The sequence below is a fragment of the Pelecanus crispus genome, chromosome 2 (genome assembly GCF_030463565.1).
Source record: "Pelecanus crispus isolate bPelCri1 chromosome 2, bPelCri1.pri, whole genome shotgun sequence".
Lineage (NCBI taxonomy): Eukaryota > Metazoa > Chordata > Aves > Pelecaniformes > Pelecanidae > Pelecanus > Pelecanus crispus.
In genome coordinates this window covers 175592563-175615496 of record NC_134644.1, presented here as the reverse complement: position 1 = coordinate 175615496, position 22934 = coordinate 175592563, and the positions used below count along the sequence as shown (strand labels likewise).

Here is a 22934-nt window from a genome sequence, read left to right as displayed (position 1 = left end):
GTGTGCTGCGTGCCGTGCCCTCCATGTGCCTTGGCATGTGCTGCGTGCCGTGCGCCATGCCGTGGACTGTGCCCTCCATGTGCCGTGCACCATGGCGTGTGCTGCGTGCCATGTGCCGTGTCATGGGCTGCACCCTCCATGTGCTGTGCGCCGCGCACCATGCTGTGTGCCACACCATGCGCCATGCCGTGTGCCACGCCCTCCGTGTGCCGTGCCATGTGCTGCACGCTGCGTGCTGTGCCGCACGCTGTGCCATCCATGTGCCACGCACCGTGCCGTGTGCCATGCCATCTGTGCACCATGCCATCCATGTGCCATGCTGTGCGCCGTGCTGCACCATGCCATGTGCCACGCCATCCATGTACCACGCCATCCGTGCACCATGCTGTCCATGTGTCATGCCATCCGTGCGGTGCGTGGTGTGCCATGATGCCCTGTGCCATGCTGTGTGCCACGCCGTGCGCCACGCCATCCATGTGCCATGCCGTGCACTGTGCTGTGTGCCATGCCATCCACGTGCCGTGCCATCCGTGCACCATGTGGTGTGCCGTCCATGTGCCATGCTGCGCTGTGCCATGTGCTGTGCCACGGGCCGTGCACCATGCCGTGCACCATGCCGTGCGCTGTGTGCCACGCCATGCGCTCTGCCATCCATGTGCCGCGCTGCGTGCCACACCATCAGTGTGCTGTGCCACGGGCTGTGCACCACGCGCTGTGCCATCCACGTGCTGCGTGCTGTGCCGTGTGCCATGCCGTCTGTGTGCCATGCCGTGTGCCATGCACCGTGTTGTGCATCATGCCATCCGTGTGCCATGCCATGTGCCGTGCACCATGCAGTGCCGCACACCATGTGCCGTGCACTGTGCTATGTGCCGTGCACTGTGCCGTGTGCCATGCCCTCCATGCACTGTGCCGTGTGCTGTGCCATGCGCTGTGTGCCATGCCATGTGCTCTGCCATCCATGCGCCATGCTGTCCGTGTGCCACGCCACGTGCCATGCGCTGTGCCGTGTTGTGTGCCATCCATGTGCCGTGCGTCATGCCATGCCGTGCGCCGTGCCGTGCCGTGTACCATCCATGTGCCGTGCCACGTGCTGTGCGTCATGCCATGCCGTGCGCCGTGCCGTGCCGTGTACCATCCATGTGCCGTGCCCCGTGCTGTGCGTCATGCCATGCCGTGCGCCGTGCCGTGCCGTGTACCATCCATGTGCCGTGCCACGTGCTGTGCGTCATGCCATGCCGTGCGCCGTGCCGTGCCGTGTACCATCCATGTGCCGTGCCCCGTGCTGTGCGTCATGCCATGCCGTGCGCCGTGCCGTGCCGTGTACCATCCATGTGCCGTGCCACGTGCTGTGCGTCATGCCATGCCGTGCGCCGTGCCGTGCCGTGTACCATCCATGTGCCGTGCCACGTGCTGTGCGTCATGCCATGCCGTGCGCCGTGCCATGTGCTGTGTCACGTGCCGTGCGCCATGCCGTGCCACGTGCCGTGCACTGCTGTCCGTGTGCCGTGCCACGTGCTGCGTGTCGTGCCGTGCCGTGTGCCACGCCATGCCGCGTGCCGTGCCGTGTGCCGTGCTGCTCCCTGCGGTGCCCACGTGTGTGGCACGGCACAGGGGTGGCAACGGGGGTGTCGGGGGGGCCCCGGCACGGCCCCCTCCTTGCACGCCTGCCCCTTGCACACCCGCTGTCACCCCACAGCCCCCTCGCATGGCTCCCTTGCACGCCCCTTGCACACCCACTGTCACCCCACAGCCCCCTCGCACAGCTCCCTTGCACGCCCCTTGCACACCCGCTGTCACCCCACAGCCCCCTCGCGCGGCTCCCTCGCACACCCACTGTCACCCCACAGCCCCCTCGCACGGCTCCCTTGCACGCCCCTTGCACACCCACTGTCACCCCACAGCCCCCTCGCACGGCTCCCTTGCACGCCCCTTGCACACCCACCCCCTGGCACACCCAAGCCCACAGCCCCTGCGCACCCACCCGGAGCCCTTCGCACACCCGCTCCCGTTGCAGAGCCCCTTGCACGCCCACCCTGCCTTGCACGCCCCCGTTGCCCCCCTCTCAGAGAGCCTTTGCCCCCCTTGCACGCCCACACGCCTTGCACGTATCCACACCCCTTGCACCCCACCGCACGCCCACCCACACCCCTTGTACACCCGTACCCCCACTGCACACCCAAATCCGTTACACGCTCACCTACGCTGCCCTTTGCACACCCAAATCCCTGTTGCACACCCACTCAAACCCCTTGCACACCCAAATTCCTGTTGCACACCCATCCACACCCCCTTACACACACTTGCACCCCTTGCACACCCAAATCCATTACACACCCCACTGCACACCCAAATCCCTGTTGCACACCCACCCAAACCCCCTTGCACACCCAAATCCGCTACACACACAGCCATACTCCTTGCACATGGAAATCCCTGTTGCACACTCACCCAAACTCCCTTGCACACACACACACACACCCACACCCCTTACACAAGTCCCTGTTGCACACCCATCCACACCCAAATCCCTGTTGTACACCCATCTGCACCCAAATTCCTGTTGCACACCCAGCCACATGCCTTGCACGCACCCACACGCCCCTTGCACACCCAAATCCCTGTTAAACACCCACCCACCCCCCTGTATACACACCCACACCCCTTGCACACCCAAATCCCTGTTACACATCCATCCACACCCCCTTACACACACTCACATGCTTCTTGCACACCCAAATCCATTACACACCCCCCGTGCCCCACTCCACACCCAAATCCCTGTTGCACACCCACCCAAACACCCTTGCACACCCACCACCCCCCATTACACACCCAAATCCCTGTTACACGCCCACCCACCCCCCTTGCACACCCAAATCCCTGTTAAACACCCACCCACCCCCTTGTATACACGCCCACCCCCCCTTGCACACCCAAATTCTTGTTGCACAGCTCATTACACACCCAATCCCTGCTGCCCCCCCTTGCACACCCAATCCCTGTTACACCCCCCTTGCACACCCAATCCCTGCTGCCCCCCCTTGCACACCCAATCCCTGTTACACCCCCCTTGCACACCCAATCCCTGCTGCCCCCCCTTGCACACCCAATCCCTGTTACACCCCCCTTGCACACCCAATCCCTGCTGCCCCCCCTTGCACACCCAATCCCTGTTACACCGCCTTGCACACCCACCCCCCGTGCACACTCAGTCCCTGTTACACCCCCCTTGCACACCCACCCCCCTTGCACACCCACTCCCCTTGCACACCCAAGCCCTGTTACACCCCCCCCTTGCACACCCACCCCCCTTGCACACCCAAGCCCTGTTAAACCCCCTCTTGCACACCCAATCCCTATTACACCCTCTTGCACACCCAATCCCTGTTACACCCCCTTGCACACATCCCCCTTGCACACCCACCTCCCTTGCACACCCAATCCCTGTTACACCCCCCCCTTGCACACCCACCCCCCTTGCACACCCAATCCCTGGTGCCCCCCCTTGCACACCCACACCCCCCTTGCACACCCAATCCCTTTTACACCCCCTTGCACACCCAAGCCCTGGTGCCCCCCTTGCACACCCAATCCCTGTTACACCCCCTTGCACACCCACCCCCTCCTTGCACACCCAGTCCCTGTTACACCCCCTTGCACACCCACCCCCCCCTTGCACACCCAGTCCCTGTTACACCGCCTTGCACACCCACCCCCCCCCTTGCACACCCAGTCCCTGTTACACCGCCTTGCACACCCACCCCCCCTTGCACACCCAAGCCCTGTTACACCCCCTTGCACACCCAGTCCCTGTTACACTGACTTGCACACACCCCCCCCCCCTTGCACACCCAGTCCCTGTTACACCCCCTTGCACACCCACCCCCCCTTGCACACCCAGTCCCTGTTACACCCCCTTGCACACCCAGTCCCTGTTACACCGCCTTGCACACCCACCCCCCCTTGCACACCCAGTCCCTGTTACACCGCCTTGCACACCCACCCCCCCCTTGCACACCCAGTCCCTGTTACACCCCCTTGCACACCCACCCCCCCCCTTGCACACCCAGTCCCTGTTACACCCCCTTGCATACACACCCCCCTTGCACACCCAGTCCCTGTTACACCCCCTTGCACACCCAGTCCCTGTTACACCCCCTTGCACACCCACCCCCCCTTGCACACCCAGTCCCTGTTACACCCCCTTGCACGCCCACCCCCCCCCTTGCACACCCAGTCCCTGTTACACCCCCTTGCACACACCCCCCCCTTGCACACCCAGTCCCTGTTACACCCCCTTGCACACCCACCCCCCCTTGCACACCCAGTCCCTGTTACACCCCCTTGCACACCCAGTCCCTGTTACACCCCCTTGCACACCCACCCCCCCCTTGCACACCCAGTCCCTGTTACACCCCCTTGCACACACCCCCCCCCTTGCACACCCAGTCCCTGTTACACCCCCTTGCACACCCACCCCCCCCTTGCACACCCAGTCCCTGTTACACCCCCTTGCACACACCCCCCCCTTGCACACCCAGTCCCTGTTACACCCCCTTGCACACCCACCCCCCCCTTGCACACCCAGTCCCTGTTACACCCCCTTGCACACACCCCCCCCCTTGCACACCCAGTCCCTGTTACACCCCCTTGCACACCCACCCCCCCCTTGCACACCCAGTCCCTGTTACACCCCCTTGCACACCCAGTCCCTGTTACACCCCCTTGCACACACCCCCCCCTTGCACACCCAGTCCCTGTTACACCGCCTTGCACACACCCCCCCCCTTGCACACCCAGTCCCTGTTACACCCCCTTGCACACCCCCCCCCCTTGCACACCCAGTCCCTGTTACACCCCCTTGCACACCCAGTCCCTGTTACACCCCCTTGCACACCCACCCCCCCCTTGCACACCCAGTCCCTGTTACACCCCCTTGCACACACCCCCCCCTTGCACACCCAGTCCCTGTTACACCCCCTTGCACACCCAGTCCCTGTTACACCCCCTTGCACACCCACCCCCCCTTGCACACCCAGTCCCTGTTACACCCCCTTGCACGCCCACCCCCCCCTTGCACACCCAGTCCCTGTTACACCCCCTTGCACACACCCCCCCTTGCACACCCAGTCCCTGTTACACCCCCTTGCACACCCACCCCCCCTTGCACACCCAGTCCCTGTTACACCCCCTTGCACACCCAGTCCCTGTTACACCCCCTTGCACACCCACCCCCCCCCTTGCACACCCAGTCCCTGTTACACCCCCTTGCACACACCCCCCCCTTGCACACCCAGTCCCTGTTACACCCCCTTGCACACCCACCCCCCTTGCACACCCAGTCCCTGTTACACCCCCTTGCACACCCAGTCCCTGTTACACCCCCTTGCACACACCCCCCCCCTTGCACACCCAGTCCCTGTTACACCCCCTTGCACACACCCCCCCCTTGCACACCCAGTCCCTGTTACACCCCCTTGCACACACCCCCCCCCTTGCACACCCAGTCCCTGTTACACCGCCTTGCACACACCCCCCCCTTGCACACCCAGTCCCTGTTACACCCCCTTGCACACCCCCCCCCTTGCACACCCAGTCCCTGTTACACCCCCTTGCACACCCAGTCCCTGTTACACCCCCTTGCACACCCACCCCCCCCTTGCACACCCAGTCCCTGTTACACCCCCTTGCACACACCCCCCCCTTGCACACCCAGTCCCTGTTACACCCCCTTGCACCCCCCCCTTGCACACCCAGTCCCTGTTACACCCCCTTGCACACCCAGTCCCTGTTACACCCCCTTGCACACACCCCCCCCCTTGCACACCCAGTCCCTGTTACACCGCCTTGCACACCCACCCCCCCCTTGCACACCCAGTCCCTGTTACACTGCCTTGCACACCCACCCCCCCCTTGCACACCCAGTCCCTGTTACACCCCCTTGCACACACACCCCCCTTGCACACCCAGTCCCTGTTACACCCCCTTGCACACCCAGTCCCTGTTACACCCCCTTGCACACACCCCCCCCTTGCACACCCAGTCCCTGTTACACCCCCTTGCACACACCCCCCCCTTGCACACCCAGTCCCTGTTACACCCCCTTGCACACACCCCCCCCTTGCACACCCAGTCCCTGTTACACCCCCTTGCACACATCCCCCCCTTGCACACCCAGTCCCTGTTACACCCCCTTGCACACACCCCCCCCCTTGCACACCCAGTCCCTGTTACACCCCCTTGCACACACCCCCCCCTTGCACACCCAGTCCCTGTTACACCCCCTTGCACACATCCCCCCCTTGCACACCCAGTCCCTGTTACACCCCCTTGCACACACCCCCCCCTTGCACACCCAGTCCCTGGTGCCCCCCCGGCTCCTCCCGCCGGCGCATGCGCAGAGCGGGGCGGGCGGTGCCCATCGATGTCTCTGGGCTCCTCCCCCGGCCTGCCCCGTGCCGCGGGTGATTGAGCGGCCTGGCCGGGCGGCGCGAGCGGTGGGGGCCATGGGCCGGGTAGGGGGCTCGGGGGGGGGGGGGGGAAATGGGGCCCTGGGGGGCGTGGGGGGCACGGACGGGGGTCGTGGGGTCTGTGTGGGGTGGGTGAGGGGCTCTGGGGGGTGTGTGGGGCGGGTGAGGGGCTCTGGGGGGTGTATAGGGTGGATGAGGGGCTCTCGGGGGTGTGTGGGGCGGGTAGGGGTGTCTGGGGGGTGTATAGGGTGGATGAGGGGCTCTCGGGGGTGTGTGGGGCGGGTGAGGGTCTCTCGGGGGTGTGTGGGGCGGGTAGGGGTGTCTGGGGGGTGTGTGGGGCAGGTGAGGGGCTCTGGGGGGGTGTGTGGGGCGGGTAGGGGGCTCTGGGGGGTGTATAGGGTGGATGAGGGGCTCTCGAGGGTGTGTGGGGTGGGTAGGGGGCTCTGGTGGGTGTGTGGGGCGGGTGAGGGGCTCTGGGGGGGTGTGTGGGGTGGATGAGGGGCTCTGGGGGGGTGTGCGGGGCGGGTAGGGGTGTCTGGGGGGTGTGTGGGGCAGGTGAGTGGCTCCCGGGGGGTGTGTGGGGTGGATGAGGGGCTCTCAGGGGGTGTGTGGGGTGGGTAGGGGCTCTGGGGGGGTGTGTGGGGCGGGTAGGGGGCTCTCGGGGGGTGTGTGGGATGGATGAGGGGCTCTCGGGGGGTGTGTGGGGCGGGTGAGGGGCTCTGGGGGGGATGTGGGGCAGGGATGGGGCCATGGGGTGCCTGTGGGGCGGGTGAGGGGCCGTGTGTGGGGCAGGGAAGGGACCGTAGGACAGGGACAAGGCCGTGCGGTGCGTTTTGGGCAGGGACAGGGCTATGGGGTTCATGTGGGGTGGGTAAGGAGCTGTGGGGTGTGTGTGGGGCAGGGACACGGGCTGTGGGGGGAGTAAGGGGCCGTGGGGTGCGTGTGGGGCAGGGCAAGGGCCCGTGGGGTGCGTGTGGGGCAGGGCCAGGGGCTGTGGGGCAGGGCCAGGGCCATGGGGTGCGTGTGGGGCTGGCAAGGGGCCATGGGGTGCGTGTGGGGCAGGGCCAGGGCCATGGGGTGCATGTGGGGCGCGTGTGGGGCAGGGCAAGGGGCCATGGGGTGCGTGTGGGGCAGGGCCAGGGCCATGGGGTGCATGTGGGGCGCGTGTGGGGCAGGGCCAGGGCCATGGGGTGCATGTGGGGCGCGTGTGGGGCAGGGCAAGGGGCCATGGGGTGCGTGTGGGGCAGGGCCAGGGCCATGGGGTGCATGTGGGGCGTGTGTGGGGCAGGGCCAGGGGCCGTGGGGCAGGCTGGGGCATTTGGGGACAGCCCCGTGGGGTGCACAGGGGGGCTGCGGGTGCCTGGGCGGGGGGGGCCGGGTGGATCCGTGGGCAGCCCCAGGCGAGGGGCACCCGTGGGGCCAGCCCCCCCCCGTGCCGGTGGGGACCCCGTCATCTCCCCACCAGCAGCCTGACCCCCGGCACCCCACGGCCCCCTGACCCCCGGCACCCCCTGGCCCCCCCCGGCCCCCCCCGGCCCCCGCCATGGGGCTGCTGTCGGACCCCCACTGCCGCCGGGCGCTCTCCCGCCTCGTCCTGCGCCTCAACACCCCTCTCTGGTGAGTGCTGGCGGGGCCGCCCGCGGCCGGGGAACCTCCTGGCACCCGCGGCCGGGGGTTAAACCCCCCCCAAACCTCCCCCCAAACCCCCCCGAGCCCCCCAACCCCCCCCCCAAGCCCCCCATCTCCTCTCCTGCAGCGTCCTGAGCTATGTGGCGGGGCTGGGCTGGTTCCTGGCCTTGGCCTTCCAGCCCCTCGCCCCCCGCACCTACATGTCGGAGAACGCCATGGGCTCCACCATGGTGGAGGAGCAGTTCGTTTTCGGCGAGAGGGCCCTCTCCTACGCCCGCGAATTCGCCGGCCACAAGAAAAAAGCGGGGTGAGAACCCGGGGGCTGGGGGCGCGGCTCGGGGCGGGGGCGGAGGGGCTTGCGGGGAAGGTTTTGGGGTCTTTTTTTGGGGTTTGCATCCCCTCTCTCCCGCTTTCCAGAGGCATGCCGGTGGCCTGGCTGGAGAAAACCATGTGGAACCTGGGGCTGGAGGTGCACAAGCAGCCCTTCTCCCGCACCCTGCCCTTCCCCGACGAGACCCGCGAGCGATACGTGCGTTTCGGCTTCCCCCCGCCCCCCGCCAGCCCCCCCGGCCCGCGGCAGGGGGTCCCGGCCGTACCCCCCGCTGACCCCGACCCCTTTTCCCTCGGCAGATGGTGAAGGGCACGAACGTGTACGGCATCCTGCGAGCGCCGCGCGCCGCCAGCACCGAGGCGCTGGTGCTGAGCGTGCCCTGCAGCGAGGGGCCCCACAACAACCAGGCCGTGGGGCTGATGCTGGCTCTCGCCTCCTATTTCCGAGGTGAGGCCCGGCACGGGGGGCTCGGCACCCCCTCCCCGCAGCCCGGCGCTGCTTCGGGGGGCTCAGGGGGTTGGGGGGAGCGCCGGGGACCCGCCGGCTCGCAGCTGGGGGGGGGTGGTCCGGCTTTTCTGGGGGGCAGGACGGGGAGCGCGTCACACCGGGGCCGTGCCGGGCTCTGCCGGCGCTGTGCCACGCTCTGCCAGGGCAGGGACTGGGCTTTGCCAGGGTTGTGCCGGGCTTTGCCGGGGCGGGGACTGGGCTCTGCTCGGCTGTGCCAGGTTCTGCCAGGGCTGTGCCAGGCTTTTTACCGGGGCTGTGCCAGGCTTTTTACCGGGGCAGGGACTGGGCTCTGCCAGGGTTGTGCCAGGTTCTGCCAGGGCTGTGCCAGTTTTTTTACTGGGGCAGGGATGGGCTCTACCAGGGCAGGGACTGGGCTTTGCTGGGGTTGTGCCGGGCTTTGCCGGGGCTCTCTGGGCTTTGCCGGGGCGGGGACTGGGCTCTGCTCGGCTGTGCCAGGCTTTTTACCGGGGCTGTGCCAGGCTTTTTACCAGGGCAGGGACTGGGCTCTGCCAGGGTTGTGCCAGGTTCTGCCAGGGCTGTGCCAGGCTTTTTACCGGGGCAGGGACTGGGCTCTGCCAAGGTTGTGCCAGGTTCTGCCAGGGCTGTGCCAGGCTTTTTACCGGGGCAGGGACTGGGCTGTGCCAGGCTGTGCCGGGCTTTGCCGGTGCAGGCACTGGGCGCTGCCTGGGCTTTGCTAAGCTGTGCCGGGCCTGTGCCAGGCTTTGCTGAGGCAGGGACTGGGCTCTGCCAGGGCTGTGCCAGGCTCTGCCGCGGTTGTGCTGGGCTTTGCCAACACGGGGAATGGGTTTTGCCAGGACAGGGACCAGGCTCTGCCGCGGTTGTGCTGGATTTTGCCAGGGTTGTGTCAAGCTGTGCCAGGCCTGTACCAAGGCTTTGCCAAGGCAGAGACTGGGCTCTGCCAGGGCTGTGGCAAGCTGTGCCGGGCCTGTGCCAGGCTTTGCCGGGGCAGGGACTGGGCTCTGCCAGGGCTGTGCCAAGCTGTGCCAGGCCTGTGCCAGGCTTTGCCAGGGCAGACACTGGGCTCTGCCAGGGCTGTGGCAAGCTGTGCCGGGCCTGTGCCAGGCTTTGCCGGGGCAGGGACTGGGCTTTGCCAGGGCTGTGGCAAGCTGTGCCGGGCCTGTGCCAGGCTTTGCCGGGGCAGGGACTGGGCTCTGCCAGGGCTTTTCTACGATTTGCCGGGGCAGGGAGCAGGATCTGTTGTGGCTGTGCTGGATTTTGCCAGGGCTGTGCCAAGCTGTGCCGGGCCTGTGCCATGCTTTGCCGGGGCAGGGACTGGGCTTTGCCAGGGCTTTGCTAGGATTTGCCGGGGCAGGGAGCAGGCTGTGCCAGGGCTGTGCCAGGCTCTCCTAGCACCGCGCCAAGCTGTGCCGGGACTGTGCCAAGGCTTTGCCAAGGCAGAGGCTGGGCTCTGCCAGGGCTGTGCCAAGCTGTGCCGGGCCTGTGCCAGGCTTTGCCAGGGCAGGGACTGGGCTTTACCAGGGCTTTGCTAGGACTTGCCCGGGCAGGGACCAGGCTCTGCTGCGGCTGTGCCGGGCTTTACCAGGGCAGGGAGCGGGCTCTGCCAGGGCTGTGCTGGATTTTGCCAGGGCTGTGCCAAGCTGTGCCGGGCCTGTGCCATGCTTTGCCGGGGCAGGGACTGGGCTTTACCAGGGCTTTGCTGGGATTTGCCGGGGCAGGGAGCAGGCTGTGCCAGGGCTGTGCCAGGCTCTCCTAGCACCGCGCCAAGCTGTGCCGGGACTGTGCCAAGGCTTTGCCGGGGCAGGGACCGGTCTGCCGCAGCCACCCCGTTGCCTTCAGGCCAGATCTACTGGGCGAAGGACATCATCTTCCTGGTGAATGAGCACGACCTGCTGGGCATGGAGGCCTGGCTGGAGGCCTACCACGACGTCAACATCACCGGTGAGGCCGGGGGGGAACCGCGGCCGTTCCTCGGCCGTGCCGGCGGGGCCGGCGGCGGCGCTGAACCCGGTGCGCGGTGCCCGCAGAGGTGCGCTCCTCGGGGACGCTGGGCCGGGCGGGAGCCATCCAGGCGGCCATCGCGCTGGAGCTGAGCAGCGACGTGGTCACCAGCTTCGACGTGGCGGTGGAGGGGCTGAACGGGCAGCTGCCCAACCTCGACCTCCTCAACCTCTTCCACGCCTTCTGCCAGAAGAACGGCCTGCTCTGCACCATCCAGGGCAAGGTGAGCCCGCCCCGGCCCTGCCGCCGGCAAAGCTGCTGCTTTCACAGTTTTGCAGGTGGCCAAGAGCGTCCTGGCTTGTAGAATCATGGAATCATGGAATGGTTTGGGTGGGCAGGGCCCTTCAGAGCCCACCCAGCCCAGCCCCTGCAGTGCCAGGGACAGCTTTAACCAGCCCAGGGTGCTCCGAGCCCCGTCCAGCCTGGCCTGGGATGTTCCCAGGGATGGGGCCTCCACCGCCTCTCTGGGCAACCCCTTCCAGTGCCTCACCACCCTCAGCGTAAACAATTTCTTCCTTATATCCAGTCTAAATCTATTCTTCTTGAGTTTAAATCCATTACTCCTTGCCCTGTGGCTACAGGCCTTGCTAAAAAGCTTGCCCCCACCCTTCCTATCAGCCCCTTTCAGCACTGAGAGGCCACAATCAGGGGTAGTGTGGCCAGCGGGAGCAGGGCAGGGATCGTCCCCCCGTGCTCGGCGCTGGGGAGGCCGCACCTGGAATGCTGTGTCCAGTTTTGGGCCCCTCGCTCCAAGAAGGACCCGGAGGGGCTGGAGCGTGTGCAGGGAAGGGCAGCGGAGCTGGGGCAGGGTCTGGAGCACAGGGCTGGGAGCAGCGGCTGAGGGAGCTGGGGGTGTTCAGCCTGGAGAAGAGGAGGCTGAGGGGAGACCTGATCGCTCTGCAGCTCCTGGCAGGAGGGGGCAGGGAGGGGGGTCGGGCTCTGCTCCCAAGGAACAGCGATGGGACGAGAGGAGATGGGCTCAAGCTGCGCCAGGGGAGGTTTAGGTTGGATATTGGGAGAAATTTCTTCATGGAAAGAGTGGTCAAGCATTGGAACAGGCTGCCCAGAGAGGTGGGGGAGTCCCCAGCCCTGGAGGGGTTCAAAACGGGCAGAGGTGGCACTGGGGGACATGGTTTGGTGGGCATGGGGGTGTTGGGGTGATGGTTGGGCTGATGATCTTAGAGAGCCTTTCCAACCTTAGTGATTCCTGGTTTTACTTACATTAAAAATAATGCAGCCACCAAGCCAGGCAAGATGAAATTATGACTCTGCTCTTAACTGTTTTGGTGGTGGACTTGGTAGTGTTAGGTTAATGGTTGGACTGGATGATCCTAAAAGTCTTGTCCAACCTCAACGACTCCAAGTTTTTACTTTCATTAAAAACTAATCCAGCCACCAAGCCAGGACACATGAAATTAATTATGTCTCTGCCCTGAACTGGTTTAGTGTGGACTTGGTAGCGTTGGGTTGATGGTTGGACTGGGTGATCTTCAAGGTCTTCTCCAACCCCAACGATTCGATGATTCTATGAAACCTCTTTACTTACACATACGTGTGTTTGTGTTCAAAAAAACGGGCAGAGGTGGCACTTGGGGACATGGTTTAGTGGGCATGGGGGTGTTGGGGTGATGGTTGGGCTGATGATCTTAGAGATCCTTTCCAACCTTAATGATTCCTGGTTTTACTCTCATTAAAAACTAATCCAGCCACCGAGCCAGGAACCATGGAATTATGACTCTCCCTGAACTGGTGGAGTGCTGGACTCGATAGCGTTGGGTTGATGGTTGCGCTGGGTGATCTTCAAGGTCTTTTCCAACCTCAATGACTCCTGGTTTTTACTTTCATTAAAAAATAATCCAGTCACCAAACCAGGAAACATGAAATTAATTATTCCTCTCCTCTGAACTGGTTTAGTGGTGGACTTGGCAGCGTTGGGTTGATGGTTGGACTGGATGATATTAAAGATCGTTTCCAACCTTAGTGATTGCTAGTTTTTACTTTCATTATAAATAATCCAGCCGCCAAGCCAGGACACATGGAATTATGACTCTCCTTGAACTGGTGGAGTGCTGGACTCGGTAGCGTTGGGCTGACGGCTGGGCTGGGTGACCTCCGGGGTCTTTTCCAGCCCGCGGCCGGGCCGTTCCCCGCCGCGACGCCGCGCTCTCTCCCCGCAGCTGCAGCGCTCGGACTGGGACTCGCTGCCCGCCTACGCCCACAGCCTGCAGACGCTGCTGCTGATGGTGCTGGCCCAGGCCTCGGGCCGGCCCCGCGGCGACCACGGCCTCTTCCTCCGCTACCGCATCGAGGCCATCACCCTCCGCGGCATCAACAGCTTCCGGCAGTACAAGTACGACATGACCACCGTGGGCAAGTGAGTTGGCGGGGCCGCGGGTCGGGGCGAGGGGGTCGGCGGGGCGCAGCCTCCCCTCCTCGCTGTGCCCGCAGGACGCTGGAGGGGATGTTTCGGAAGCTCAACAACCTCCTGGAGCGGCTGCACCAGTCTTACTTCTTCTACCTGCTGCCCTCCTTGTCCCGCTTCGTCTCCATCGGCGTCTACATGCCGGCCTTTGGCTTCCTCATCCTCGTCCTCATCCTCAAGATATCCTTCTGGGCAGAGCGGGAGGGCTCGGTGGGGCGGGGGGAGGGCGGCCAAATTGCTCCGCTCCTTTCCCTGACCCGTCCCCACGCCCTGGACCTCTGGATGAAGCTGAGCAAGTGCGAGGCCAGCAACGCCGAGCGGCTCTGGGACGGCGACCACGCAGCCGGGGAGGTCAGGGCCCTTCCCCGCCCCTGCCCCTCCCCGCGGAACCCCACCACCACCACCGCGCTCCCACGTTTTCATTTTTTATTTCAGGAATCCCGGCCCGGCTTGCTGGCGCTGGTACCGCCGCTGCTCATCTGCCACGCCGCCGGCCTCGCTCTTTATTTTTTACCGGTGCTGGGACAACGCGTGGCCACCCAACACTTCCCCGTCTCCGAGTCGGAAGCCGTGGTCCTCACCGTCATCGCCATCTACGTGGCCGGCATGGCCCTGCCCCACAACACCCACCGGTACCGGCGGGGTTTTGAGGGGGGGATGTTCGCTGGGGTGCCGCGTCCCCGCGGCGCTGAGCGCGTCTCCCCGCTCCTCGTCCCCGCAGGGTGCTGGCGGGCGGCGGCGGCGGCAGCGACCGGGGCTGGATGACGCTGAAGCTGCTGGCGCTGCTGGCCCTGGCCCTGCAGCTGGGCTGCCTCGCCCTCCTCAACTTCTCCCTCGGCTTCCTCCTGGCCGCCACCATGGTGCCCGCCGCCGCCGCCGCCGCGCCCACCGGCCCCAAGTGAGCCAGGGTGCTGGGGGGGGGGCGGGGAACCCCTCTCCCTGGGGCTTGGGGGTGCTGGGGGGGTGCTGGGGGGGCTCTCCCTGGGGTTTGGGGGTGCTGGGGAGGTGCTGGGGGGGCTCTCCCTGGGGCTTGGGGGATGCTGGGGGGCTCTCCCTGGGATTTGGGTGTGCTGGGGGGGGATGCTGGGGGGCTCTCCCCGGGACAGGGTGATGCTGGGGGCTCTCCCTGGGGTTTGGGGGTGCTGGGGGGGTGCCGGGGGGGCTCTTCCCAGGGTTTGGGGGTGCTGGAGGGGCTCTCCCTGGGGTTTGGGGGTGCCGGGGGGGTGCTGGGGGGGCTCTCCCTGGGGTTTGGGGGATGCTGGGGGGCTCTCCCTGGGATTTGGGTGTGCTGGGGGGGGATGCTGGGGGGCTCTCCCCGGGACAGGGTGATGCTGGGGGCTCTCCCTGGGGTTTGGGGGTGCTGGGGGGGTGCCGGGGGGGCTCTTCCCAGGGTTTGGGGGTGCTGGAGGGGCTCTCCCTGGGGTTTGGGGGTGCCGGGGGGGTGCTGGGGGGGCTCTCCCTGGGGTTTGGGGGATGCTGGGGGGCTCTCCCTGGGATTTGGGTGTGCTGGGGGGGGATGCTGGGGGGCTCTCCCCGGGACAGGGTGATGCTGGGGGCTCTCCCTGGGGTTTGGGGGTGCTGGGGGGGTGCCGGGGGGGCTCTTCCCAGGGTTTGGGGGTGCTGGAGGGGCTCTCCCTGGGGTTTGGGGGTGCCGGGGGGGTGCTGGGGGGGGCTCTCCCTGGGGTTTGGGGGATGCTGGGGGGCTCTCCCTGGGATTTGGGTGTGCTGGGGGGGGATGCTGGGGGGCTCTCCCCGGGACAGGGTGATGCTGGGGGCTCTCCCTGGGGTTTTGGGGGTGCTGGGGGGATGCTGGGGGGCTCTCCCCTGGGTTTGGGGGTGCCGGGGGGGTGTTGGAGGGCCTCTCACTGGGGTTTCGGGGTGCTGGGGGGGGGCTCTCCCTGGCATTTGGGGGTGCTGGGAGGTGCCGGGGGGGGGGCTCTTCCCAGGGTTTGGGGGTGCTGGAGGGGCTCTCCCTGGGGTTTGGGGTGCTGGGGGGGCGCTGGGGGGCTCTCCCTGGGGTTTGGGGGTGCTGGGGGGGTGTCAGGGGGGCTCTTCCCAGGGTTTGGGGGTGCTGGGGGGGTGTCAGGGGGGCTCTTCCCAGGGTTTGGGGGTGCTGGGGGGGCTCTCCCTGGGCCTTGGGGGTGTCAGGGGGGCTCTCCCCGGCATTTGGGGATGCTGGGGGGGCTCTCCCTGGGCCCTGGGGGGGATGAGGGGGTGCTGGGGGGGCTCTCCCTGGGGTTTGGGGGTGCCGGGGGCGATGGGGGGGCTCTCCCCGGGGTTTGGGGGTGCTGGGGGGGCTCTCCCCGGGGTCCAGGGGCCTCTCCCCAGCACCTGCAGCTGCCGGGGCAGCGGGGGGGGGGGGGACCCAGCACCGGGGCCTCCCCCCCGCCGCTGCCGCCGCCGCCGCCCCATCCCGCTGACCACGTGCCCCGGTGCCGCAGGCCGGTGCTGGCGGCGCTGCTGGTGCTGGCGACGCCGGCCGTCACGCTGCTGCTGGCCATCTTCCTGCAGCGGGAGCTGCTGGAGGCGCCGGCCTCGGCGGGCGAGGGCTGGCAGCTCTTCCTGGCCGCCCTGGCCGAGGGGCTGCTCCAGCACCACCTCTACGGCTCCTTCCTCTGCCCCTTCCTCGCCCTCGGCGCCTACCCCTGCTGGCTGCTCTTCTGGAACGTTCTCTTCTGGAAGTGAGGGGCCCCCGCCCACCGGGACCCCCACGGGGACCCCCAGGGACCCCCACGGACACGGACAGACCCCTCATGGACACCAACAGACACCGACAGACCCCCATGGACACCGACAGACACTGACAGACCCCCCACAGACCCCCACGGACACTGATGGACCCCCACAGGGACCCCCACGGACACCAACAGACACCGACAGACCCCCATGGACACCGACAGACCCCCACGGACACTGATGGACCCCCAACGGGACCCCCACGGACACCAACAGACACCAACAGACCCCCCATGGACACCAACAGACACCGACAGACCCCCACAGACACTGATGGACCCCCACAGGGACCCCCATGGACACCAACAGACACCGACAGACCCCCATGGACACTGACAGACACCGACAGACCCCCACGGACACTGATGGACCCCCACAGGGACCCCCACGGACACCAACAGACACCGACAGACCCCCATGGACACCGACAGACCCCCCCACAGACCCCCACGGACACTGATGGACCCCCACAGGGACCCCCACGGACACCGACAGACCCCCCACAGACACCGACAGACCCCCACGGATGCTGACGGATCCCCCCACAGACACCGACAGACCCCCACAGACCCCCACGGATACTGATGGACCCCCACAGGGACCGCCATGGACCCCCACGGACACCGATAGGACCCCCACAGACACTGACAGACCCCCATGGACCTCGACAGACACCGACAGACCCCCACGGACACTGATGGACCCCCACAGGGACCCCCACGGACACCGACAGACCCCCCCCAGACACCGACAGACCCCCACGGATGCTGACGGACCCCCCCACGGACACCGACAGACCCCCACAGACCCCCACGGACACGGACAGACCCCCACAGACCCCCCCCATAGACACAAACAGACCCCAACAGCCCCCCATGGCCACCAACAGACCCCCCACGGACCCCCATGGACACCGACAGACACCGACAGACCCCCACGGACACTGATGGACCCCCACAGGGACCCCCATGGACACCAACAGACACCGACAGACCCCCCATGGGCCCCCACGGACACCGACAGACCCCAACAGACCCCCCATGGACCCCGACGGACCCCCCACAGACCCCCAGGGACACCGACAGACCCCCACGGACCCCCAGGGACCCCCACGGACCCCCAGGGACCCCCACGGACACGGACAGACCCCGACAGACACCGCATGGACACAAACAGACACCGACAGACCCCCCATGGACACTGATGGACCCCCACAGGGACCGCCATGGACCCCCACGGACACCGATAGGACCCCCACGGACCCCCAGGGACACCGACGGACCCCCACAGGGACCCCCACAGACACCAACAGACATCAATAGACCCCCCACCGGGACCCCCACGGACACCGACGGGCTCGTAGACACCAACAGACCCCCCACGGACCCTGACGGACCCCCATGGACACCGGGGGGCCCCCACACACAGTGACGGACCCTCACAGACACCAACAGACCCCCACGGATGCTGACGGACCCCCCCAGACGCCGACAGACCCCCCCGGACGCCGACGACCCCACAGACAACAGACCCATGGACGGACCCACGGAGGGAGCGTGGGGCCGGGGCGATGTCCCCAACCCCCCGGGCCGGGGACGCCAGCCCCCACCGAGCCCCCCGGGGTGGCAGCGGGTCCTGACCCAGCGCGGGGGGCTGGGCTGGGCTGGGGACCCCCGGTTTGGGCTGGGGGTACCGGGGGGTCTGGGGGTGGTACCGGGTGGTCTGGGGGTGCTCAGGGGATCAAGGATGGTACCGGGGGGCATCGGGGGCTGCACCGGGGGGGTCTGGGGGTGCTCGGGGGGATCGGGCTGCACCGGGGGGTCCAGGGGCAGTACCGGGGGTGGTACCAGGGGGTCTCGGGGGGATCGGGGCTGTACCGGGGGGTCCAGGGTGGTCTGGGGGTGGTACCGGGGAAGATCGGGGGCTGCACCGGGGGGGTCTGGGGGTGCTTGGGGGGATCGGGGCTGTACCGGGGGGTGCAGGGGCAGTACCGGGGGTGGTACCAGGGGGTCTCGGGGGGATCGGGGCTGTACCGGGGGGTGCAGGGGCAGTACCGGGGGTGGTACCAGGGGGTCTCGGGGGGTCCAGGGGCAGTACCGGGGGTGGTACCAGGGGGTCTCGGGGGGATCGGGGCTGTACCGGGGGGTGCAGGGGCAGTACCGGGGGTGGTACCAGGGGGTCTCGGGGGGATCGGGGCTGCACCGGGGGGTGCAGGGGCAGTACCGGGGGTGGTACCAGGGGGTCTCGGGGGGTCCAGGGGCAGTACCGGGGGGTGCAGGGGCAGTACCGGGGGTGGTACCAGGGGGTCTCGGGGGGATCGGGGCTGTACCGGGGGGTCCAGGGTGGTCTGGGGGTGGTACCGGGGAAGATCGGGGGCTGCATCGGGGGGTCCGGGGGTGGTACCGGGGCTCTAGGGGGGATCGGGGCTGTACCGGGGGGTCCAGGGGCAGTACCGGGGGTCGTACCAGGGGGTCTGGGGGTGCTCGGGGGGATCAGGGATGGTACCGGGGGGGATTGGGGGCTGCCCCGGGGGGGTCGGGGACGGTACCGGCGGGATCGGGGGCTGCCCCGGGGGGTCTGGGGGTGCTCGGGGGATCAGGGACGGTACCGGGGGCTGCCCCGGGGGAGTCCGGCACGGTACCGGGGGGTCGGGGCTGCCCCGAGGGGTCCGGGGGCTGTCCCGTGGGGGTCGGGCACGGTACCGGGGGGGATTGGGGCTGCACCGGGGGGGTCTGGGCGTGCTCAGGGGGATCAGGGTCGGTACCAGGGGGTCTGGGGGCTGCCCCGGGGGGGTCGGGCACGGTACCGGGGGGTCGGGGCTGCCCCGGGGGGTGCTCGGGGGTCTGGGGGTCCCCGGGGTCCCCCCCGTCGCGGTGTGTAACGGGGCCGCAGCGCTGCAATAAAAAGGGGCCGCGAAGCCGCTTCTGTGCTGTTTTGTGGGTTTTTTTGTGTTTTGTGGAGGGTGGGGGGTTTTTTTTCTCTTTTTTGGACGCGTGACGTCGCTTCCGCCTGGGGGTGACGTCACGTCCGGCAGGGGCGGGCCGTCCGCGTCCCCTCGACCTCGGCGCGGCGGCCGCCGGGAGCAGCGCGGCGATGGCGGCGATGCGGAGCCTCCGGCTGCGGCCCTACGGCCGCCTGCTGCTGCGGGCCCCGGGACCGGCCCCGGTGAGCCCGGCCCGGCCGCGACCTTCACCGGGCGGCCCCGGGGCCGGCGGCACCGCGGGGAGAGCGCCTGGGCCCGCCCCGCCCCGGCCCCCCGCCCCGGCCCCCCGGATTCCCCCCCGGCCCTGCCCGGTGTCACCGGCTCCGTCCCCGGTTTCTCCCCCGTCCTGCCCGGTCTGATGCCCCCGGTTCCGTCCCCGGTTTCTCCCCCGTCCTGCCCGGTCTGCTGCCCCCGGTGCCCCCGGTTCCGTCCCCGGTTCCCCCCCCGGCCCTGCCCGGTGCCCCCGGTTCCCGACCCGGCCCTGCCCGGTGTCACCGGCTCCGTCCCCGGTTTCTCCCCCGTCCTGCCCGGTCTGATGCCCCCGGTTCCGTCCCCGGTTCCCCGCCGTCCTGCCCGGTCCCCCCGGTTGCCCCCCCGGCCCTGCCCGGTGCCCCCGGTTCCCGAGCCAGCCCTGCCCGGTGTCACCGGTTCCGTTCCCGGTTTCTCCCCTGTCCTGCCCGGTCTGGTGGCCCCGGTGCCCCCCCCGGCCTTCCCGGTCCCCCCGGTTCCGTCCCCGGTTCCTCCCATGTCCTGCCCGATCTGGTGCCCCCGGTTCCTCTCCGTCCTTCCCGGTGCCCCCGGTTCCCGCCCCGGCGCTGCCCGGTGTCACCGGTTCCGTCCACGGTCGTCCCGTCCCCCCCCCACCCCCCGCCCTGCCCGGTGCCCCCGGTTCCCGACCCGGCCCTGCCCGGTGTCACCGGCTCCGTCCCCGGTTTCTCCCCCGTCGTGCCCGATCTGGTGGCCCCGGTGCCCCTCCCCGGCCTTCCCGGTGCCCCCGGTTCCGTCCCCCGTTCCCCCCCCAGCCCTGCCCGGTGCCCACGGTTCCCGAGCCAGCCCTGCCCGGTGTCACCGGCTCTGTCCCCAGTTTCTCCCCCGTCCTGCCCGGTCTGGTGGCCCCGGTTCCCCGCTGTCCTTCCCGGTCTGCCCCGGCCCTGCCCGGTGTCACCGGTTCTGTCCCCGGTGCCCCCCCCACCCGGCCCTGCCCTGCCCGGTGCCCCCGGTTCCCGAGCCAGCCCTGCCCGGTGTCACCGGTTTCGTCCCTGGTTTCTCCCCTGTCCTGCCCGGTCTGGTGGCCCCGGTGCCCCCCCCGGCGTTCCCGGTCCCCCCGGTTCCGTCCCTGGTCCCCCCCTCCGGCCCTGCCCGGTGTCACCGGTTCCATCCCCGGTTCCCTGCCATCCTGCCCAGTCTGGTGTCCCCGGTTCCTGCCCTCGGCCCTACCCGGTCTGGTGGCCCTGGCCCCCCCCCGGCCCTGCTTGGTGGCCCCGGTGCCCCGCTGCCCTGCCCGGTCTGCCCCGGCCCTGCCCAGTGTCACCGGTTCCGTCCCCAGTTCCCTGCCATCCTGCCCGGTCCGGTGTCCCTGGTGTCCCCGGTTCCTGCCCTCGGCCCTACCCGGTCTGGTGGCCCCGGTGCCCCCCCCCGGCCTTGCCCCGTGTCCCCGGTTCTCCCAAGTCCTTCCCGGTCTCCCTGGTTCCCGCTTCGGCCCTGCCCAGCGTCCCCAATTCCTCCCCCGGTCCCCCCCGGTCTGGTGGCCCCAGTTGCCCTCCTGCCCTTCCTGCTTCCCTTCCCGGCATCCCCGGTTCCCCGCCATCCTGCCCGGTCTGACGGCCCCGGTTCTCCTCCATCCTTCCCGGTGTTCCCGGTTCCTGCCCCAGGCTTTGCCCAGTGCCCCCGGTTCCCCACGGGGTCCAGTATCCCTGGTTCCCCCCTAGTTCCCCTCTGTCCTTCCCGGTCCTCCCGGTTCCTGCCCCAGCCTTTGCCCGGTGCCCCTGGTTCCCCCCCGGGTCCAGTATTCCCGGCTCCTCTCTGGTTCTCAACCCTGTCCGGTGTCCCCGGTTCCCCCCCGGTTCCCAACCTTGCCCGGTGCCCCCAGTTCCCTTCCCGGCCATGCCCGGTGTCCCCGGTTCCTGCCCCAGGCTTTGCCCGGTGGCCCCAGTTCCTCCCCGGTTCCCCCCCCGGTTCCCAACCCTGCCTGGTGGCCCCGGTTCACCCCCGGGTCCAGCATCCCCGGTTCCCCCCCGGTTCCCAACCCTGCCCAGTGCCCCCGGTTCCCCCCCCCAGCTCTCCCCGGTGCCGCCTGCCCAGGCCTCGGCCCCCCTCTCCCCCCGGCGCGGTTGCGGCAGCGCCGGCGCGTGCCGTGCCCCCCTCCGCCGCGCCCTGACGGCCGTGCCCCCCGCCCCAGGCCACCATGTCGTCCTTCGCCGGGCTGTCCCGCGGCGGGAAGGTGGCCGTGTCGGCGCTGGGGCTGCTGGCGGTGGGCGGCGGGGGCCTGGCCCTGGCCCTGCACTCGCCCCTCGCCGCTGGCGAGCTGGAGATGCACCCACCCAGCTTCCCCTGGAGCCATGGCGGCGCCTTGGCCGCCCTCGACCACGGCAGGTACCGGGACCGGGAGCGGGGACGCGGGGAGCCCCGGCACGGAGCCGGAGCCGTCACCTCTTTCTCCCTCCTCTTCCTCCCAGCTTGCGGCGCGGTTTCCAGGTGTACAAGCAGGTCTGCTCCGCCTGCCACAGCCTGGAGTACCTGGCCTTCCGCAACCTCATCGGCGTCACCCACACCGAGGCGGAAGCCAAGGCGCTGGCCGAGGAGGTGAGTCCCACGCCGGGCCGGTGCCGGTGCCGCCATGCCCGGCGCCCCAGCTCAGGGCTCTGCCCCCGCGCAGGTGGAGGTGGTGGACGGCCCGGATGAGAACGGGGAGATGTTCACGCGCCCCGGCAAGATTTCCGATTACTTCCCCAAGCCGTACCCCAACCCCGAGGCGGCGCGAGCCGCCAACAACGGGGCGCTGCCCCCCGACCTCAGCTACATCGTCAACGCGCGGTAAGGGGCCGCCGCCGCGCGTGGGGGGCACGTTTCGGCGGGTCGCGGAGCTCCGGGACCCCTCCAGACCCGGGTCTCCGCTGCTCGGGGCTGATTTGCGCCGTCGTCGCAGGCACGGAGGCGAGGACTACGTGTTCTCCCTCCTCACCGGCTACTGCGACCCGCCGGCCGGCGTGACGGTGCGGGAGGGGCTGCACTACAACCCCTACTTCCCGGGCCAGGCCATCGGCATGGCCCCCCCCATCTACAACGAAATCCTGGAATTTGACGACGGTAAGGGGGGTGGGCGGCGGTGCCGGCGCGCTGCGGCGCCTGCGCCGCTTCCGCCGGGGTGCTCAGCCCCGGCTCGCCGTCCTCCCCAGGCACCCCGGCCACCATGTCGCAGATCGCCAAGGACATCTGCACCTTCCTGCGGTGGGCGGCGGAGCCGGAGCACGACCACCGCAAGCGGATGGGCTTGAAGGTGGGTGCCTGCCCCCGGGGGTGCCCAAACGCGCCGCCCTGTGCCGCGCTCGGCGGCAGCGCGGGGCAGAGCTCGACGCCTTCCTCCCCCCCAGATGCTGATGATTTCGGGGCTCCTCATCTCCCTGCTCTACTACATGAAGCGCCACAAATGGTCCGTGATGAAGAGCAGGAAAATGGTCTACCGGCCCCCCAAATAAGGGGGCAAGCGGGGCGCCCCCCACCCCGGCTGCACCGCGCACATCCCCTGGGCCGCGGCGGGGCGCGGCCGGCAGCACGTGCCCCCGGCCCCGGCTCTTTATTTAACATCGCCCTCGGCCCCCCAGGCGCTGCCACTCGCCCTCCCCGGGCTGGGGGGGGGCCAGCGCCTGCGCTCGG

The 22934-nt window shown here is 68.6% G+C and overlaps 2 protein-coding genes across 2 annotated transcripts; both read left to right on the top strand.

The window, feature by feature from the left end:
- Positions 1-8016: 8016 nt before the first annotated feature.
- On the top strand, positions 8017-16052 carry GPAA1 (glycosylphosphatidylinositol anchor attachment 1). Its single transcript, XM_075705844.1, has 12 exons — positions 8017-8090; positions 8230-8409; positions 8520-8631; positions 8733-8880; positions 10759-10860; positions 10947-11143; positions 13098-13294; positions 13369-13571; positions 13694-13725; positions 13778-13974; positions 14064-14240; positions 15784-16052. The coding sequence occupies exons 1-12, from the start codon at positions 8017-8019 to the stop codon at positions 16025-16027; spliced, it is 1863 nt and encodes a 620-aa protein (XP_075561959.1). The 3' UTR covers positions 16028-16052.
- A 3128-nt stretch (positions 16053-19180) lies between these two features.
- On the top strand, positions 19181-22789 carry CYC1 (cytochrome c1). Its single transcript, XM_075705780.1, has 7 exons — positions 19181-19243; positions 21460-21653; positions 21737-21863; positions 21937-22094; positions 22207-22367; positions 22457-22557; positions 22652-22789. Exons 1-7 carry the CDS (start codon positions 19181-19183, stop codon positions 22754-22756), a joined length of 909 nt encoding a protein of 302 aa, XP_075561895.1. The 3' UTR covers positions 22757-22789.
- Positions 22790-22934: the final 145 nt, after the last annotated feature.

Coding starts and splice junctions, on each gene's coding strand:
- GPAA1 (XM_075705844.1), top strand. CDS start 8,017: ATGGGGCTGCTGTCGGACCCCCACTGCCGCCGGGCGCTCTCCCGCCTC. Junction 10,861..10,946: donor CCACGACGTCAACATCACCG/GTGAGGCCGGGG, acceptor CGGTGCCCGCAG/AGGTGCGCTCCTCGGGGACG. Junction 13,295..13,368: donor GACATGACCACCGTGGGCAA/GTGAGTTGGCGG, acceptor CTGTGCCCGCAG/GACGCTGGAGGGGATGTTTC.
- CYC1 (XM_075705780.1), top strand. CDS start 19,181: ATGCGGAGCCTCCGGCTGCGGCCCTACGGCCGCCTGCTGCTGCGGGCC. Junction 19,244..21,459: donor GGGCCCCGGGACCGGCCCCG/GTGAGCCCGGCC, acceptor CCCCCGCCCCAG/GCCACCATGTCGTCCTTCGC. Junction 22,095..22,206: donor AGCTACATCGTCAACGCGCG/GTAAGGGGCCGC, acceptor CCGTCGTCGCAG/GCACGGAGGCGAGGACTACG.